The 20,436-nt window shown below is 44.8% G+C and overlaps 1 protein-coding gene across 3 annotated transcripts in view; it reads left to right on the top strand.

Annotated features, from left to right (window-relative positions):
* ARHGAP17 (Rho GTPase activating protein 17) overlaps positions 1-20,350 on the top strand; it is a 57,069-nt gene extending 36,719 nt beyond the window's left edge. Inside the window, exons 3-21 of one of the 3 annotated variants that reach the window (XM_072120076.1) lie at positions 3,781-3,885; positions 4,113-4,189; positions 4,272-4,383; positions 4,554-4,630; positions 5,183-5,294; positions 5,490-5,558; positions 7,479-7,560; positions 8,368-8,495; positions 8,681-8,792; positions 9,410-9,491; positions 9,676-9,756; positions 10,344-10,457; positions 11,437-11,528; positions 12,135-12,285; positions 12,457-12,681; positions 12,757-12,908; positions 13,675-14,244; positions 16,321-16,359; positions 17,913-20,350. In XM_072120076.1, the coding sequence (XP_071976177.1) occupies positions 3,781-3,885; positions 4,113-4,189; positions 4,272-4,383; positions 4,554-4,630; positions 5,183-5,294; positions 5,490-5,558; positions 7,479-7,560; positions 8,368-8,495; positions 8,681-8,792; positions 9,410-9,491; positions 9,676-9,756; positions 10,344-10,457; positions 11,437-11,528; positions 12,135-12,285; positions 12,457-12,681; positions 12,757-12,908; positions 13,675-14,244; positions 16,321-16,328 (2,349 nt within the window). In that variant the 3' untranslated portion in view covers positions 16,329-16,359; positions 17,913-20,350. Of the gene's footprint in view, positions 1-3,780; positions 3,886-4,112; positions 4,190-4,271; positions 4,384-4,553; positions 4,631-5,182; positions 5,295-5,489; positions 5,559-7,478; positions 7,561-8,367; positions 8,496-8,680; positions 8,793-9,409; positions 9,492-9,675; positions 9,757-10,343; positions 10,458-11,436; positions 11,529-12,134; positions 12,286-12,456; positions 12,682-12,756; positions 12,909-13,674; positions 14,245-14,743; positions 14,768-16,320; positions 16,360-17,912 lie in introns of all 3 variants that reach the window. The other 2 variants (XM_072120075.1, XM_072120074.1) reach the window with 2 other exon arrangements.
* The last annotated feature ends 86 nt before the right edge of the window (positions 20,351-20,436 follow it).

The raw sequence follows: 20,436 nt of genomic DNA, 5'->3' as shown, positions 1-20,436 counted from the left end.
TATGTACAAGAATATAACTACTATAATACTGCCCCCTATGTACAGGAATATAACTACTATAATACTGCCCCCTGTGTACAAGAATATAACTACTATAATACTGCCCCCTATGTACAAGAATATAACTACTATAATACTGCCCCCTATGTACAAGAATATAACTACTATAATACTGCCCCCTATGTACAGGAATATAACTACTATAATACTGCCCCCTATGTACAGGAATATAACTACTATAATACTGCCCCCTATGTACAGGAATATAACTACTATAATACTGCCCCCTATGTACAGGAATATAACTACTATAATACTGCCCCCTATGTACAGGAATATAACTACTATAATACTGCTCCCTATGTACAGGAATATAACTACTATAATACTGCCCCCTATGTACAAGAATATAACTACTATAATACTGCCCCCTGTGTACAGGAATATAACTACTATAATACTGCCCCCTATGTACAGGAATATAGTTATAAAGTGGTATATTTGTAGTGTTTCCTGGTATATGTTGGCTGGGGCGCTGTGCACATAGTGGATGTAGATTGCAGCAGCTCCCACATGCGGCTGCATTCCATTGGCTAAGAACCTGGTACAGATTGTTACCTTGTAAGAAACAGATAAGAGAATTGGTGACTATTTAGCCTTCAGAAGGAGACAGCGTAATACCAAACTCCATGAGCCAGAGGTCTGCAGACATGCAGCCCACATGCCACTCTTCTTGGATATCATTGTTTTGTGATGTAAGTTATAAGCCAAATATAACCACCTGGTGGTTTCTCCAGAGCTGCACTCTCTATTCTGCTGCTGGTGCAGTCACTGTGTACATACATGACATTACTTATCCTGTACTGATCCTGAGTTACATCCTGTATTATACTCCAGAGCTGCACTCACTATTCTGCTGCTGGTGCAGTCACTGTGTACATACATGACATTACTTATCCTGTACTGATCCTGAGTTACATCCTGTATTATACCCCAGAGCTGCACTCACTATTCTGCTGCTGGTGCAGTCACTGGGTACATACATGACATTACTTATCCTGTACTGATCCTGAGTTACATCCTGTATTATACCCCAGAGCTGCGCTCACTATTCTGCTGCGGGTGCAGTCACTGTGTACATACATGACATTACTTATCCTGTACTGATCCTGAGTTACATCCTGTATTATACCCCAGAGCTGCACTCGCTATTCTGCTGCTGGTGCAGTCACTGTGTACATACATGACATTACTTATCCTGTACTGATCCTGAGTTACATCCTGTATTATACTCCAGAGCTGCACTCACTATTCTGCTGGTGCAGTCACTGTGTACATACATGACATTACTTATCCTGTACTGATCCTGAGTAATATCCTGTGTTATACTCCAGAGCTGCACTCACTATTCTGGTGCTGGTGCAGTCACTGTGTACATACATGACATTACTTATCCTGTACTGATCCTGAGTAATATCCTGTGTTATACTCCAGAGCTGCACTCACTATTCTGGTGCTGGTGCAGTCACTGTGTACATACATGACATTACTTATCCTGTACTGATCCTGAGTTACATCCTGTATTATACCCCAGAGCTGCACTCACTATTCTGCTGCTGGTGCAGTCACTGGGTACATACATGACATTACTTATCCTGTACTGATCCTGAGTTACATCCTGTATTATACTCCAGAGCTGCACTCACTATTCTGCTGCTAGTGCAGTCACTGTGTACATACATGACATTACTTATCCTGTACTGATCCTGAGTTACATCCTGTATTATACCCCAGAGCTGCACTCACTATTCTGCTGCTAGTGCAGTCACTGTGTACATACATGACATTACTTATCCTGTACTGATCCTGAGTTACATCCTGGATTATACTTATGTGGAGCACTTGTAGTCTTGCGGCAGCAGTGAATGGCTCGGTTATATCCCGGGTTGTGCCGCTGATGCTGTGTATATCCTGGATCTCCTTGGTGACTGTCTCCTGTGTTGCAGGGACCCTGCGCTCTCTCCTGGAGATGCCACATGTGGTTTCTGTATCACTAGGAGCCGGCGCTCATACTTCTCTTCCCTCTATCATACAAGCAGTTTAGGCACTTGGCAGGATTTGTGTCTCACGCTGCTCCCTGCCAAGTCTGAGTCACTATCCCTGCAGCGAGGAGACGCTCCGGGCAGGTGGAGATCTCACGTTATATAAAGTAGGGAAGGAGTAACCCTTCACTGACCGATGGCCCTCATCCCGTACGGCCATTAACCTCGTCATTCATTACATTCCACTGTTGTAGCAGTGGTGATCTACTTTATTGTAGCCCATTTATGTTGTCCATTGTTTTCAGTAGAAGTGAAAGCGGACATTTGCCCCAGTATCAAACATGACCACAAAGTTTTGATTTCTACATTTCCCTCATTTATGCGAAATTTCTCCAGTTTACTCATGAGAAATCTCCTCTAAAGTTGTGGCAATGAGCAGAGAAGAGTCATATTTACCGCAGATGGAAGTGGAATTTTATCTGGATCTCACATCTCCAATGATGTTTTTACCTGCCTGTATCTCCAGTTCTGTAGACCACATATCTACAAGTCTGGTGTAATCTGAAAGAAGAGATTCTCATCTTTAATATGGCACCAGCATCATGTTTGTAGAATCTATAGAACTGAAGATGGGGGCGTCTGCAGGGGGAGAGTCAATTCAGTCTCTAAACGTGACTCTTTTTGGGTAAGATATGACTCTTCTCTGCTCATTGTCACATGACTTTGGAGGTTGTCACATAAAAGAGAGACCTTTCATATCCGAGGGGGCTGCCAGTTTAATGGGGTAACACTTGGTGACTGGTTCTGATTCAATTAGTTTAGGCAATGGACCAGATACCTGTCCCACACCCATATAGGACACAGGATCCCCTGGGTGCTCTGAGTTCATGTGCATCGATATGAAATACTTTCCTGCTTTGTTCTGTTTGACGTTTCCAAGGGATTAAGTGGGATTTCTGCAGCAGATCTCGTGTACCATGTGATGTTCTGTCCGCGGCCTGGAAACACGGCACAAGTCTCTCTCTTTTCCTTCTGCTTTTGTTAATCGCCTTCAGTTCCAAAACGAAGGGACATTCCTCAGCGACCGCCGTATAAAGGCTCATTCATACGTATCCTCACAGCAAGAGCAATACTGCAGACCCTACAGGTACAGGTGCAAGGGAGGTCACAGGTCAAGACCAGCAAATCATGGCTGCTTTCTTCCAGATTCAGCGTCCCATCTGTCTGAGGCCTCATTCACACGAACAGCAGGCATACATGGCGATGCATGGCACTCGGCAATGATTTTTTCCCGTGTACGGAGCTGCACTGCATCACTTCATGCGCCCATTGCCGGCATATAGGGGACGTATATACAAGCTTGTGTCTGTATATAGCTCCCCCAATGGTGCTGTGGATGTAGTCTAAGGGTCATGTCTGCACTTTTATACCACACGTCCTATTAGGCCATGGCTTTCTGTATCCATTGCACCCCCTATACATCGTATTACAAGTATATTTTTGAAAAGTTTGGTGACTTTTATGGTCCATTTCGCACAACTTTGTGTGTCAGGCAGATTTACTGTCCCCAATCCAATCCAGGCTGGTAGGGCTGTATAACCTGTATGGGCCTTACAAGGGGATAAGCGGCCTAGCCAGGATAACAAAGACCGATCTTACACTGCAGAGACCCTCTCGTTTTTTTTTTTAAAGTATTTTATAACAATTTGCTCATCACAATATTCTTGTTTGTTTGCAGATTGAAAGACGCCTGGACACGGTGCGGCTGGTTTGCCACAATACACACAAGAAACTTCTGGGGTGCTTACAGGTGCCGCCTGGCACGGACCCGGAGAAGAGATATGTAAGTACCCGGGCAGTGATTTGTAATGTGTGGCTCCGACTGGGGGCGTTTATTCACCTTTGCAACTATGAAGAAGGGGTGTTACATTTGACACTTGTATATAGATGTGTACAAGATACGGATATGGTAAATATCGCACTAGATAATACATTTCGGGACACACGGATACAAGCAGTATCCAAGCTGATGGGGTTTGTGATGATTAACCCTTTGTGTTTACTTTGTAGAAAAAGTTACCCCTTATGGGTGTATCGCAGTCCCTTCTGGAAGGTTCTTCACAGCTCAGTGATGATACTCTATTAGGGTAAGTTATATAGGAATCTAGGTGTAAAGGTGGTTCCTGGGATGACAATGTTGATGTGATGTGTAATATTTGTGTCCTGCAGGAAGACTTTACTGTCGTGCGGAGAAGCAGAGCAGCGGCTGGCCCAGGAGCTCTCGCAGCATGAATTCCAAATCGAAAACACCATCTTAGATCCCCTAAACCAGCTGACGGAGGTAAATCCACCCCCTGATCCCCCGATGTAGCATATTTTTAAGAGTACTTGTTGTTTTTATGTCATTTCTGGTTTGTTGATCAGAGGGCAGCACAGTCCAACACAGGACAAAGCCTTATCCAAGTTCATCCTGACTTATCTATGTGCATTTTATTTTTCTCTTTACTCCAGGTCGACATCCCCAATATACAGAAACAGAGGAAGCAGCTGGCTAAGCTAGTGCTAGACATGGATTCTGCACGAGGAAGGTGAGGAACGTTACTAATGTTATAGATGGATTGTAGGTGACTCCCACTATGGACTAGTGCACACAACCGTATGCTGCACCTGGGCCGGGACCCAAGCGAAGCACGCGGCCCAGTGGAGAGGGGATTAAGCGCTCCTCGCCCCTCCCCTCTCTATAGGAAATCCTAAAATAGAACCTGCTGTAAACCTTGGGGCGTCTTCTCATGGTTAGGTCACGCTGGGGTGAGACGCCGTGTGTCCCAATACGGACGTGTAAATGTAACCTAGAAGCCACCATCCAGGGCACACATGTAGTAGTAGCTCCCTGCACTGTAGTGTGAGGTACTAATACAAGTTGTGCACACATTGTAAGACTATGGCCTGCTCTTATTTGTGCCAGTTACTAGACTAGTCACCAGCCGCAAGACCTGGGCCTTAGAAATAAGACCCCCACATATTAGAGTCCTTAATATCCGTATTCAGAATGACCTCTTTTACATGATTTTATACACATTCCCCCTCATATCCCTGCCTGTTGTCTGTATGTTGTCACACCAATACTCTTTGATCTGCAGGTATAACCAAGCACAGAAATCCTCCAGCACTAATTTCCAGATGCAGCCGGGGAAGCTGGACTCTCTGAGAGAAGAGATGGAGGAAGCGGAGAATAAAGTAGAACAATGCAAAGTGAGTGCAAGTCACTTGTAGGAGCAGTGAGATTTCATGATAAAGTTCTATATATGTGTCTGTATGACTTTATGGATGCTGTATATGTGTTACTATGTCACTGTTGCATATATATGGTTATGTGTGATCACATACCCGCTCCATGTAGTCACATGTCCCCATTATAAACCATGATGCCTTCCTATGTTCTTGCAGGATCAGCTAGCGGCTGATATGTATAATTTTCTCTCCAAGGAAGGGGAATACGGTCAGTTTTTCGTCACGGTAAGTCTGCTGCTCAGTTGATCATTGACAAATCTGGTGACGGATGGCTTGTTGTAATAGCTCCATGAATTCTGGACAATGAAGTGTGGATAATACACATCATACAGGGCACCATACAGGGCAATACATGATATACTGTGTTATGTCTAGTGCACGGCCCAGGAGGATAGAGCATGACACACAATCTCCTTCAGTCGCTGTCTTATTCTTAACTTTGTGCTAGACTTAACATAGTCTATTAGATTTTCCTGGAGTGCCCCTTTAAAGGACAAGTCCCAGAAGCCGGGACACTTTACATTCAGCTGTTCCTGCCGGAGTTAGCTGCGGGGAGCCTTTAAATATCTCCTGCAATGTTCATGATCCTAATCTAAATGTGGACATTTTCTATTGGCATAATGAAGTGGTGACCAGGATTAGACACAAGTTGTCGCATCCTTTTAGCAACAGCGCCATTTTTGTTCATGGATGAATCCGGTATTGCAATTTATTTTTGTAAGAAAGCAGCCATGTTTTTCTATCCTGGACAATTCCTTTAAGTGGAATAACATGGTTACTGTGTCAGGTGTTACATGTGCCATTGTGTCATGTGTAATGCATCTCATTTTACAAGGAAAGTTCTATTTTTTCTCTATACTTCTCTCCAGTTAAGTTGTGGTGTAGTATAGGGCTGGGACTATGGCCCTGCAGCACACGGGTAACACAAAGCCTATAAAAATACCGCACACCTTTATTTGCAGACGTTTGGTCTCATCTATTCATAATGTGGTTTTACAACCAGCACAATTCTACAAATTACAAAGTACAAATGGGTTTGATTTATGTCTTGGAAACTTTTCTATCCATAAGCAACAATTACGTGCGAGTCCAGTACTAAGATCTTCCATCTATGTACTAGGGACCAAAAGTCATCAGGGACCCATAGTCTGATTTACACCCTATGCCATAAGTAGCCCTTTTGGAAGTGTTTTGTATAATAGGATCTGTACTTTTAACCCGCTTGAAACTTTTATGAAAAGGAAAAGTTTTCTGGGCCTATTTGACTTCATATACAGTCAGACCGGTCTGGCAGGTTCATTAGGTGTTTCTCATGTTATATACATGACCTTTAAAGGAAGCTTCATGATTAAATGTTCTCCCTCTAGAGCACCTGTCATGTCCACTGGTTGTGTTTGGTATTGCAGGGATCACTTGAACAAGGATTTCAAACATTCCCTTTAACAAGTAAATTTAGAAATGTGTTTTCCCTTTTGTGTCCATCCTCATCATCATGATCCTGGTTACTACCCTGTTTCCCCGAAAATAGGACATCCCCCGAAAATAAGACCTAGTACAATTTTGTTCAATCTTAGAAATATAAGGCCTCCCCTGAAAATAAGACCTAGTGGCAGTCATTGCAGCACCTCCCTTCAAGCCGTGCATTAGTATTAGTAGATTTTTTTTAGATGCTGCAATAGGTTGTGATATGGGTGAAGAATTGCGGAGTAAAATTACTGACTGTTGCAGGACAAATAAGTTACAAGCAGCTACATGGACATGAAGTGGTCATTTAAGGAAAGTGCTATTGCAAAAACATGATAGAATGGGGCCAAATATTCCAATAATTCAGAGTTTGGAGAGTTATAAGGATGTTTTAGAAGATTTTTTTGTTCACCAATAAATGTAAATTCTTGTTCGTGGAAAAATAAGACATCCCCTGAAAATAAGACCTAGTGCCTTTTAAGGAGCAAAAATTAATATAAGACACTGTCTTATTTTCGGGGAAACAGGGTAGTAGTAGGACGGCAGCAGCCGCATCATGGGCGACTGCTTTTATTAGTGGGTATGGTTTACCTTTTTTTATGTTTCCAGGTCTGTACATGGCACACATGTCTCACTCGCCTCATTGTGTTTTGTTTCTTTGTCTGTGGGTTGCGTCTTCAGTTATTAGAGGCACAAGCAGAATACCATAGACGAGCGCTAGCGGTGCTAGAAAAAACACTGCCTGAAATCCAGGCCCAGCAAGGTAACTCTCACAGCCGCCTGGCTCCTCGCACCCCTCTCTGCTATGGCTTGTTCTTACTCTTCAGCTGCGTGTGCTTCTTAGTGCCTAGATACCTGGCATAGCGGTCAGCAGAAAACCTGAAAGCTATGTCTTTTGACTCCTTTGTGCACATGCATCCTTGGATCTTGCATTTGTTGTCAATGAAGAGAGGAGAAAAGCTGCTGCGCAGACCTCTGGCTGCAACTTCTCTCACAAAGTCATGTGTCCGGGGAGTGTCTATAGCCCCCCATGGACATGTGTGAATGGGGGCCTGCCCTGGTCTGATCATCCGCACGCTTGCTCTTTACTGCCACCTGCAGATGGGTACTGACATTGTATGAGTTTGCTCTGTTTCCTGCTAGTCTCTCTAATCTTTACTGTTTTTTGCTATGATTTCTATTACTACTTCTTTCTTCCATAACCCATAGCGTTTTGCTCGTGATCGGTTAATATATTAGGATGTGTGCAGTGTTGTTTGTAAAGCTCCATGCATTAACCGACTAGTAATATCCATAGGCTCCATTCATCCAACACACACACGTCTCTCTGTATTACTGGCATACACTTCTTAAAGGGTTAAAATGAGAGGTTTTGATATTGCTATTGACTAGTCAGGGCACGGGGCTGTATAACACAGGCAGGGAACCAGCGCCAGTATTTCCTAACATGTTGGTTGGATTCTTTACTCTCTGCTTCCTCTATTTCCTACCTTTTCTATAAGGTTTAGTGTCTCCCTAGGATTCCTCACGATTCTCCCTTTCTCCTTCATCACATTCATCTTCTCTCCAGACAAGTGGACGGAGAAGCCGGCGTTTGGCACAGCACTAGAGGAGCACCTGAAGCGCAGCTCGCGGGAAATCGCTATTCCTATTGAAGCCTGTGTGATGATGCTGCTGGAAACCGGCATGAGGGAAGAGGTGGGTACTGTAGACCCCCATAACTTTGTCTTTTCTTTCCTTCCCCATCATGCTCTCATCTGTCTCTCCAAGTTGTTTCTATTTGTCCTCTTGCAGATCTTCAGATAAATAATGGAATTTAGATGATATAAATACAATTTTTATGTATTCTGATCATTCTCGCCCAACCCCACAATCTCTTGCAGGGATTGTTCAGGATAGCCGCCGGTGCCTCCAAGCTCAAGAAGCTAAAAGCTGCGCTGGACTGTTCCACGTCCCACCTGGAAGAGTTTTACTCGGACCCTCATGCTGTGGCAGGTGAGAAGAGACATGTATCAGTATTACACCTCCTTAAGCTGCTGAGCTGCAGTGCTGGGACCTGTAATCATTCCCAGCCAAGGCACGATCTGCACGCAGTTACTCGCTCATACATGTGGGTTTCCTCCATTAAATTCTGGATCCAGCCGCAGTCCAGGAATTAAATTGTATGCGCAGGTTTTTCCCATGCTGGACTGTGTTTGAGGTTGGAAAATGAAATGATACGCTCCACAGACCAGATCCTCGTGAAACAGAGCCCTGGGGAAGATATTGGCAGACCAACCTGTCCAAATCTCTCTATAGACCTGGAGTGTAGGAAATGGAAGAAGTTATGTTGTATGGACTTCTACCATTACGGGCCATGTTAGAGCACACTGCCTGTAGCGGTTGGTATGAGTTAATGAAAAAAACATGGCTGCCTTGTTTATGTAACAGCGCCATTCTTGTCTGTGGTCTGTATTTGGTATTACAGCTTGGTTTCAGTACCATGCAGAGTGAAATCTGTGATTGATGCACAGCAGTAAAACATAACAGAGACCCTAGTGACTAACCTGACAGTAATAATGTTACTCTCACCGATCTCATCTACTTTCTTATGTTTTTCTTTTGTCTTACAGGGGCATTAAAGTCTTACCTTCGCGAGCTCCCTGAACCTCTGATGACCTTCGCCCTCTATGACGAGTGGATCGCTGCTGGCAAGTAAGTTCTAGTTTGGTCTGTGTGGTACGATCAGAACGCGTCCACACCTAGTCCGATTGCATTAACATTGCGGTTACAAAGCGCTAACATAGTATTTGTGTAAGAATAGCAGAAACTCGATTCATTGCGTTATAATATGCATAACAAATCCAGATCATTAACAAGTTGACCCCCATCTTCACAGTACCCAAGACCAGAACACAAAGCTGCAGAATTTATGGGTCGTGTGTCAGAAACTTCCCAAGCCCAACTTTGAAAATTTCAGGTAATGTTTTCTTTCTCGTTCTGTTACGATACTGTCTGGACTTGGCACCTGGTTGTATTCCTAATTGTAAAGCCTCGTGTATCCGAATGTGTGCTTGGGCCATGAGCCCGGCACACAAATTGCAGCTATATAGCATTATATTAGGCACGTTCACGGTGCAGGCTACGCAACTGGCCGCGCTGCAAATTATAGAGCAGGTCCTATTCCTGCTCAGATTTGCAGCCCATGTGCCATTTCCTATGGACATCGGTAGGGTCAGTGGTCAGACGGACCGCAAGCAACAACACAAAGCCCTTTACTAGCGGCCTGGAAATTGCACGTGGGTTGTCTGCATGAGGCCTAATGCAAGGACTGTTTGCCCTTTACCAATATTTTATATTCTATGTAACGCCATCTCTCTATTTATAGCGGTCGTAATTCAGTTCTTCCCTTCCCAAGCTCCATATCCTCCCAAAATACACATAAGCTACCACTAGAAGCCGATTTTAACGCCTGAACTCAAAATTAATATGAAAAATAGTGTATGCGGTGAGCTCCCTCTAGTGGTGGCTGCTGTGTTACATAACATTTGTGTCTTTGTTTTTCAGGTATCTGGTAAAGTTCTTGGCCAAACTGAGTCAAAGCAGCGACGTGAACAAGATGACACCCAGCAATATTGCAATAGTGCTAGGCCCAAATCTTCTGTGGTCAAAGCACGAAGGGTTAGTATGAGGAATAGAAAAAGACGGCTAGCCATGTAAAGAAGCTGCTGATCCTTAGATGGGGGGTGGTTTATCCTGCCCCACCACTAGTGATAGAGAGTGAAGGCTCTTCCCATCTTGTGCAGATCTTCCCCTCATCTCGCTATAGACTCAGCGCTGTGGTAGGGGAGGAATGTGCGCTGCTGAGGTCCGGGTATCAGTTTTCTGTTCCCAGGCTTGTGGTTTCCCATCTTGGATACACTTCATGCTCTCGCTGTCATTTCCAGCATGCCGCGCTCTTTCTCCGTGTCTCGCCTTACCCACATCTGTTCATACATATAATTTGCGTGTTCCTGTTGCTGTATTACTTAATCTTAGATGGTTGTCACCGTCTCATCTGCTCCGTCTTTTATCTCCTGTATTATGGGCTAGCGAGCAGAGCGGCCCAGTTTATACTCGCTCTGCTGTACTGTGTTCTGTTCCTTGGGTCCGGAAGACCATTATCCCTTCTTATATGGATTGCTCTTGCAGGAGGATGTTCAGTCTTAAAGGTCATACATGCTCCCCTGAGAATTGTGGTTAAGGAATATGTAAATACATTTACCAGGGTGGGAAAAGGAAAACAAAACTCAGCACCCACATTAAAACCGTGCTGTTTACAGCTTGTTGTCTATTACTTTTTGTTATTAACCCATTTCATGCCACAAGACTTCTTGGAAGTCAGACGTTAATGTAGAAGGAGTTATACGTTCCCATCCTGTAAAATCTATTTGCCTCTTCCTTATCCGAATTCATTCCAGCATGGCGCCACCTAGTGTTTAAAAGGTGTAGCAATGTGCAGTCCAGTCACAGAGCCGAGTGCTGGTGGACATGGAGGCTCAGTCTCTTACTGACTCCCAAATACTCAGTCTCTGAACAGCAGCCTAAGAGATTGTACAAAAACTTAACCCCCAAATTTTATTTTATTTTTTTTAAAGTAAAATGGTCTTTCTTTCTCCAGGACACTGGCGGAGATCGCGGCTGCCACCTCTGTCCATGTTGTGACCATCATCGAGCCCATCATACAGCACGCCGACTGGTTCTTCCCTGAAGGTATCACATGTTTCTGATCATAGTGTATACAATGCAAAGTATAATATTCATAGTACAGGATAATCACTTTTTTAAAAATCGGATAACTTTCATTTTCCAAGAGGAAAAATGGCAGAATATCTTAAACAAGTTATGTCTAATACACTTATGCATTGATATACATCCTAACGTGACGTACAAAAGTTAATATTCCCAACAACTCCCAACCCTCCACATCACTTCCCTATGATAATCCCTTTAACCAGTCATCAATAGAAGCGATTACCACATATATCAATCTATATGAATTATTTTATGTTATCATATTAGTTTTCTTCTGACCGTGCTATTAGGATCCACATTTATTGCCGCTCAGTGATGGAAGGTCCTGGGTTATTCAATATTCTGGGTTGTGCAATATTTATATGACATATGGTCAACTATAGAGCTTTATCCCATATCCACGGGCAGCGCCTGGGGTCCTGCTGCATGAAGAAGTCACAGGCTCTTGTGTCTGTTGTGCCTCATTCATCTCTTCGAGACCTCTGGAGTGGAGCATGGACAAAAGAGGAATTTTTTTTAGAAGTATTATTGAAGGTCATGCCTTGATAACACTTTCTGTTCCAGAACTGGATTTTAACGTATCTGGTGCCTTTGCGGCGGCCGCTCCGACAACGCATCTGAATAATGACACCGTGCACTACGAGTTTGGCCTCATGGAACGTAAGAGGCCGATAAGCATGGCTGTCATGGATGGAGACCTCCTGAAGAAGGAAAGGTGAGTAAAAGGAAGAGATATTGTGCCATCTGTAACTTACACAGGGATTTTATGATCGTTCCACATGGTCTACATCTCTCTGGAGAATCAGACCCTATTGCCCATTTAGTAGCTGCTAATGATTAAATTCAACCCATATCTCTCTAATCTGTCACCCTTTTATCTTCCTAGCCTTGGCATTAAAGTGCTAGACTTTCAGCTCAACATGAGGAGAGGTGGGACAATAACGCGGAAACATGCGTCCCCTGCCTTTCAACCTCCCCTCCCACCCGGTGAAGGCGGACCACCAGTAGAGCCGATGGGAAATGCACCAGAGCCAGCCACAGTGAATTCTGCACAAGTTCAGCCTGTAGCACCTTCAGATCCTGCATTACCCTATGGGCAGGAGGAGTACAGGTATGCACAAGCCAGACTTGGGTTATTGCAGTGTCACTATCTCAGACTGATGTCTTGTTGTAATCTCATCCACAGTTCCAACAAGACCAAAGAAACACCAACAGCTACCACACCGCCATTGCTGCGGAACGGGACTCACACACCATCCGGCACCAATGCAAACCAGTTAGCTGTTGTCCCTACACAACCAGGCACTGCCAACCCCAGTCCTCACTCCAGTAGAAAAAGTAAGTGCTCATGAGGAGCTCATCTTGGTGTCACTACAGGCCCAGAACTTAAAGGGTTATTTCTCCCACGAAACAAGATTCTTAAATATACTCAGGATAACAAGATATCACATCCTCATAATTAAGGTTATTAACAGAATTTCACAGATCTTACTCTGTGTGTGTTATAGCCTAGATGTAGCAGTGCTGACAGTGTCATTGTGATTTATATCCATCTCATGGATCTCATCATCTCTGATCTGTCTCATCTTTCTATATGTCAGGTACTAGTAGAGTGTTCAGAAGCTTAATAAAAGTGTAGATTAACCCTGTACCCTGATAATCTAAGCACATCTCATATTACAGAGGAATCATGAAGTGTCTGCTTAGAGAGTCCTCGCCCACACCCTGGAATCTTACACTGACCATCACTGAGTGATAGGAGCTAAAACAGCAATAAAACTGAAGAAAATTGTAAAGTTACGTGGGTTAAAATTATCTTTATTGTGTAGCCATCAGTAGGGGATTCAAATTTGAGAAACCCCTTTAACCTATTGGGCTGCAATCCAAGTTTCTGCACTGTGACACCCCTCTGGTTACCTGTCACTCCCCTGTTTGGATGGTAGATGTCGTCATGAGCTGTGCCTGGTATTATAGCTCAATGTTACTTATTGAATTGCTATTCAGCTGCAATGCAGGCACAACCAGTCAGTTTTCTCATACATGCACAATGTGTTTGTTGCCTATTTTTTTTTTTTTTTCCTAATTCATGTAATTTATTTTTTAGCTATCAAGAAACCTGCCCCAGCACCCCCAAAGCCGACAAACCCCCCTCCTGTGCAACCTGCAAATCCGAATCTGCCCGCAGTAGCCAATGTTCCTCCTTCTGTCTCCCCCAAACCATCCAACCACAATGCTGCTCCTGCTCCGAGCACCACAAGTAACCACGGAGGAACAGCTTCCCCTTCTACGTATTCACATGGCACCTTGCCACGCAGGCATTCAGGCAGCCAACCTATCATCCAGGCTCCAAGCCACCCACCTCCACAGCCACCCACATTGCCAACACCGCAGCCTAAACCTACCACACCCACAGTACCAAGCACAGAACAGTCCAGTCCGTCACACTCTCCAACACCTCCAGATACTCCTCCTCCTCTTTCTGATCACCCAAGTTCACACAGCGGCCTACCCGATGCCACCCTGACATCTGGCCCGTACAACACTGGGACACTTAACCGGCAGCGCCCAGTTCCCAAGCCCCGTGTCCGACCCACAGTCCCTCCTCCACCACAGCCCCCGGCATCTCAATCCCCTGTGGATGTCCCAACAGGATCTGCATCAAAAGTAGTCACTGGTAAGTACATGGGGTCAAGTGTCTCCCCCTAATGGTTATAGAACGCAATTGCAGAATGTATTGGTTTCTAAATCAAGGATTTAATAATGGATTAGTTTTTCTTGTGAAGTGGAAGCTACACAGCGCGGGTCCTGGGTGTCTGACCCCGGCTGTTATTATATTGATGATTCATTTTTGTTAAACCCCCTTTAAGCATTTTCAATGTATAATGTTCTGGGTAACTCTATTACACAGTGTTATCGCTAGTGCCGGTCCCAAGGGTGCTGGGTGTGACCTCCACCAAAGTCCTTGTGCCATGCTCTACCCCCCTGGGCATAAAACAAGCCATTAAATGGGTGACACTTCTCCACAGTCCGCGCCCGTGCACTGGCTGATGCTGGCGATCACTGGCTGTTGCTTTCAGCTTGACACTAAAATCGGGTGATAGAAGAGGTAGTAGAAGGGACTGTGAGGGTTGTGCCGCGCTTCCTAATAGTTCTGTCTGTGGTGCCTTCAACAGGTTGGGAAAATGACCGCTATTAAGGTTTGTACCCGCTGCCACCATGCACCGCGCCTCTGTGTTGTGTTGACGGCTTTTTGCCCTGTGGTCTTGGCATAAACCATTATCATTTCACCTCATTTCATCCCCGGTATTATTTGTTCCACAATCCTGCACCCCCCCCCCCCCCCAAACGCCTAAATCTGCACCTTCCCACCTCTGTGCACCAGATCTACAAGTCACTATACCCACAGGGGATCACTGGGGGGTCTCTTCTAATATCACCGCTTCATTTACCTCCTTCACTCGTGTGCTAGGAACATCAGTCACTTCTGACCTACACCTGGTGTGAATATACTTCAAGGCCCCCAAACTGATGGGCGTCTATCCCATTGCCCTAAATACTGGGATCACACAAGGTACAGATAAATATTTCTCCGGGCTGCAACTTCATAGGATGTATCCAATGGAGGGTTCATGGCGGCCACTGGAGATGACCGCTGTCCCTCCTGTCCCCTAGAGACATGCATGCTCGGCTCAACCCAGTGTGCAAATGTTATAAGTAGGATGAAATCTAACGCCCCAATCCTTCTCTCCCCTGATATTGGTGGAGGGTCAGGAAACTCCCATACACATTATATGGCTGTGAGCCTGCTCTATATTAACCCCTGCAGCGGATAGCCTTGCATGGCTGCTTGGGACCACTGTGCAGGATCAGGTATTAGGTTAATGGCCGCTTTGACCCCTAATAGTAGATGTAGTGCTGTGCGCCCCTTCAGTCCTAACCAGTGTCCGCTTGCATGAATATGGCTGCACCACAGTGTTCCTGGCTGTTACCTGCACCTAAATGTTGTGTCTGGATGGGGGGAGATCATGTATAAAAACCATCGTAGGATGTCCCTATACATTACATCAGTGGTCTCTAATGTGCGGCTCTGCTACACTACAATTGCCAGCATGCCCTGAGAACCACACAGTGGGGACCTAACATAAGGATATCCAGTATATTGTGGAATCTAGTCCTTATATGCAGCTTTCAACACCTCTGCCGGCTGTCAGTGAGGATATACTTGCCGATATCTGGCTGGTTAACAAACCCGTCCCTGATCGTATCCACGTGCCCGACAGGATAAACCCATAAATGTTCAGGTTCACAGCAAGCAGAGATGTTGAAATGTGATGGAAGTGATGCACAAAGTATACGAGAAAGAGGCGGAAAATCCGAGCAGGAAACCAAATATCTGGGAGCCGGCAAGACTGGAGTCTGGGGCGGGTCATGGGGAAAGGTGATGTCTCCTCGCACCCTCCCCAGGGAGGAGAAGCCCTTTACCCCTTTGGGATAACAATGAAAGTTTAGTCCTTGTCCATCCTATTACTGTGCGAGGTTCCATATATTGTGTCCCGTTCCTCTGTTATTCCTCTTACAGCTTTGGCCGTGAATTTAGTCTTGAATATTCAAGAGGAATAATAGAGGAGGGGCGCAGCATGGGGACACAATTGGGGATTAGCGGGTTCCCTATAGAGGGGCGATGTTCTGCTTATTACATGTCTGCATGAAGCCGCATTCTAACTGTGAACAATTTTATGTAACAATTCAGATGTGTGATGTGACATTATCAGATTGGGAAGTACCGATGGTAAGGAACCAGGCACGTGATTGGCCGAAACACACACAGTACTGACTCCTCCCCCACCCCCAAAATCATACTTGAATGTTCATGTGTGCTGGGTACTAACCGTGTGTGGCCCTAACCAGGCTTGTGTGCACCCACTAATACAGCATGGAGGGTCCCTACCCCGGGAGTGGCTTGGCTCTTCCTACACTCCCCTACATACATACACACAGATATATGTGATATACTCCACCTCATTAACCCATTCACATACAAAGCTGCAATCAAAAGTATACCATCTAAATTAAACTACTTCACCTCCCCTCTGCTCTGAGTAACTGCTGCAGTATTGAGCAACAAACAGTTTTTTTTTTTCCTGTCGTAAGAAAGGAGCAGCTCCTTGCAGAGAGCTTAGAGCACAGAAGTGTGAGGGTGCGCCCCCTAGTGCTACAATCCCACAGTATAAAATTCATACTTACATAAAGTTATGATTACACATCTCCCCAGGGACAGTACTTAAAGGGGTATTCTCGCCTCGGCAGTCACATTCAGTTTCACTAATCTTCCATATATAAACATTTCTTCAATTGGATGTTATTAAAAAAAAATGATCCTGTGTGGAGATAATTCCTCATAAATGTAGTCATGTTGTCCCTTAGAAACGAGATAGCTTCCTCGGATACGACCACATCACACTCTGGCAGCAGTGGCCAGATATGAGCTATTGAGTCTTGTCTGACCTCCTGGATTCAGCGATCATTACCACAGGACGGCTGCAGGACATGCAATAACTCCCGGACATTTTATATACAATAACCTTTTGTTTATTTGTGCACTCACTCCACCAGAGGTGGTCGTATCCAAGGAAGCTATCTCGTTTCTAAGGGACAACATGACTACATTTATGGGAAATTATATTCACACAGGAACATTTTTTTAAATAACATCTAATTGAAGAAATGTTTATATATGGAAGATTAGTGAAACTGAATGTTAATGCCCAGAGGAGAATACCGCTTTAACACTGCCTGCAGGGAGCACAGAGCACAGCAGTGTGAGTACAAGCCCCTAATGGTACAATGGTGGAATATTAATACATATATCACAGTCCCGCTGCTACTAACAACACACACAGGTCTGATTACACATCTCCCCAGGGACTATATCAAACACTGGCTGCAGAGAGGCACAGCAGTGTGAGGACACAACCCTTAGTGCTACAATCCTGGATTAGAAATTCATATTTTACAGTCCTGCTGCTACTAACACGATACACAAAGTTATGATTACCCGGCATGTATGTGCACTACATTGACAGCCCATTGTAATACTTAACTTCTCCTCTGGGGGAGCTGTTGAAAAACTTTACTATCTTGTAGATGACATATGATCACTGGGTCCAGTCATGAGAGGCCCCTTGAAGACACTGGTGTAACTCAAACCAGTAAAGTATTTACAAAGATTGTGTGATGCTGAGAGTAGTAGTACACCCCCGCAGCCCTTCAGTCAGGACACAACACCCCGACAGGGTCTCGATAATTTCCCTTTTTTATGTGACGTTCTATCTCTCCTTCCAGATCCGGGCCCAGGACATCCGGCTGTTGAGTCTGTATACACGGTTTCCTTTGTAGATCCTCCGCCGCTGCCGGTCATCCTCCTCGACACAGACGTGGAGAGCACGGCTCTGTAAGACCAGATACGGAAGGGGTCTGCACTCCAGGAATACAGACCCCCACCACCGCGCTCCCCCAGGACAAGACCCAGCAGCGAGATGCCTCCTCCTCCTACTACTACTACACAGGAGCTTCAGTGACCTGGTGCGTCTTGCCTACTGGAGATGTCAGAGCCCCCCCCTGGAGGACTGAGGACCACTCTATATAAATATATATATATTTCTAGTTTATGCCACTATTATAATGACGTATTCAGCCTCTGCTGACATTCCACCGAAGAAAAAAAACACTTCCGTGCTTGTATTTAGTTTTTCCTCTGTCCTTCTGTTAACCCATTGGGCGCCAGGATCCTTCGATTTCACCGGAGAAAAACAAGGAATGGAAATTGCAAAGATTATGGGAACTGCTGGCTTTCAGTTACCATCTACACCCTCCCCGGGGTGAGGAAGAGGCCGACGCCGGGGACCCGCTCACTATTCAGGTTGTTATACTTTTATCACTTCATTTTTGTATGTCTTCAAGAGTGTTAAAGGGGTTTCTAGACACAACCCCTTTAATATCTGGAAGAAAAAATGATACGTTCTGTTATGCCCCGCCCCCGAATTATAGGTATAACACTGTGGACTAGGTCATTGGCTGCCCCTCCAGGACCCCCCACTCGTGTCAGACGCCCCCCAAACATATCTGTTGTACTAAATTTTTACAACTGTTATTCCTCCTAAAAACTGGGTTGTTACCATTTGCCTTCTTAAAGGGAACCCGTCACCACATTTTTCACAAATCCAGGTAGTGGCAGGTTCCTATAGAGCCCTAGTAACTATGTGACCCCTTCTTTTAGCTAAAAATAGTTTCCTTAAGATCCCCATAAAATCAGTTTTATAATCTTGCCTGGTATCTATGCATCTTTGGAGCGAGTCGAGGGGGCGTGGCCTAATGTCATGTGACCTTTAGCTACTTAACATTAGCAAACTGTATCTCATGTACATATCTGATCACATAAAACAATCACAGCAGCTTCCATGGACTTCTACTCCTCTCCATGCTGCTGCTGTGATTTCATGGGATATATGCTTGGTGTACAGTTTTCTAATACTAAAAATCTATAGTCACCCTGGATGGGGGAGGAGCTGCTGGATTCAGCCCGAGGAGGCCGCGCTTAGATACCAGGTAAAACTATAAAGTTGAATATATGGGAATCATTTTTAGCTAAAAGAAAGATGTCAGTCTGTTACTAGGGCTCTATGGGAACCTGTCACTACCTGGATTTGTGAAAAATGTGGTGACGGGTTCCCTTTCAATCTGTGCTGACCCTTTGCATCCCTTTGATTATGTGGGAATTCACCACCTTTGGTAACATCCAGCTGTCAGCGCCTCTATAATCCCTCCGGGAAAGTGATGCAGAATGATGCAGCGTCACTGATACGTCAGGAGAAGGAGGATAAATGTATCCAGTAAGTGTAGGATACAGACTGATGTACTTATCTACATGTGATGTGACTGCCCCCTAGTGCCAGACATTCATTCTAGTGCCTTATCGCTGGTGATAGGAAGCGTCCCCTTCCCTCCATCTTCCTAACACAAGGAGAGCTCCCCCTAGTGGCCACCAAAGCTACAGGGTAGTTGTGATGATGGCCGCCATAGTGCAGGTGTCTGACCACAATCAGTACATTATAAGAAAGTGCGGATCTGGTGGGTGACATCGGCCTCTCCAGATCATTCAGCTGCACCTTCTACCATCCGGGGACCTAGTACCTTGGATCTGATGCCTTAATGTATAGAAACATCCCATAAGTTCAATTGTCACGCCCCCCAATAGGCACATAAATACAGCGTATCCACAGTATAGTAACTAAGGGGTTAATGGTATATATGGGATGATGGAGGGGGCCGCTCCCATGGCTGAAAGTCTAATAAATTCTAATTATACCCAAAACCCTAATGTAAAAGTTTTCTTGCGGGGGTGCAATTCCTCTCACATCCTGCAGGTGGCGACACAGGATGTTTATGAACTTTTTCTGTGCTATTACAGCAACTGACCACCTGGTGGCGACATTGCACCCCGGCACAGGCAGCATCAAGTTTTACCAATTTTTTTTTTATTATTTTTTGGATGAAATTCCTTCCTGGGTGTCTCCATCTCCGCTCATTGTAGGTGCCCCCCCCTCTTTAAGTTTTGTGTTACTCTGGAGGGGAGAGGCGCCATTTATCGTGTATTTTTTGGATACAGTTGGACAGATACAAATGTGATATAAATTATATATTTTTGGCACAATTTACGGAGGTTTATGTTTCAATGCGTTTCCTGTTTCTAAGGAAATAAAATGCGGTTGTGAGAAACTTTCCGGGGTCTTGTCTCATTTCATGGCCCCAAATATCCCAGGAAATCCTTCACCTGATAAATGTGGATTCTCTTCTCTCCATCGCTCGG

Source organism: Engystomops pustulosus, chromosome 8 (assembly GCF_040894005.1).
Source record: "Engystomops pustulosus chromosome 8, aEngPut4.maternal, whole genome shotgun sequence".
Classification (NCBI taxonomy): domain Eukaryota; kingdom Metazoa; phylum Chordata; class Amphibia; order Anura; family Leptodactylidae; genus Engystomops; species Engystomops pustulosus.
This window is presented reverse-complemented; position numbering and strand designations above follow the sequence as displayed.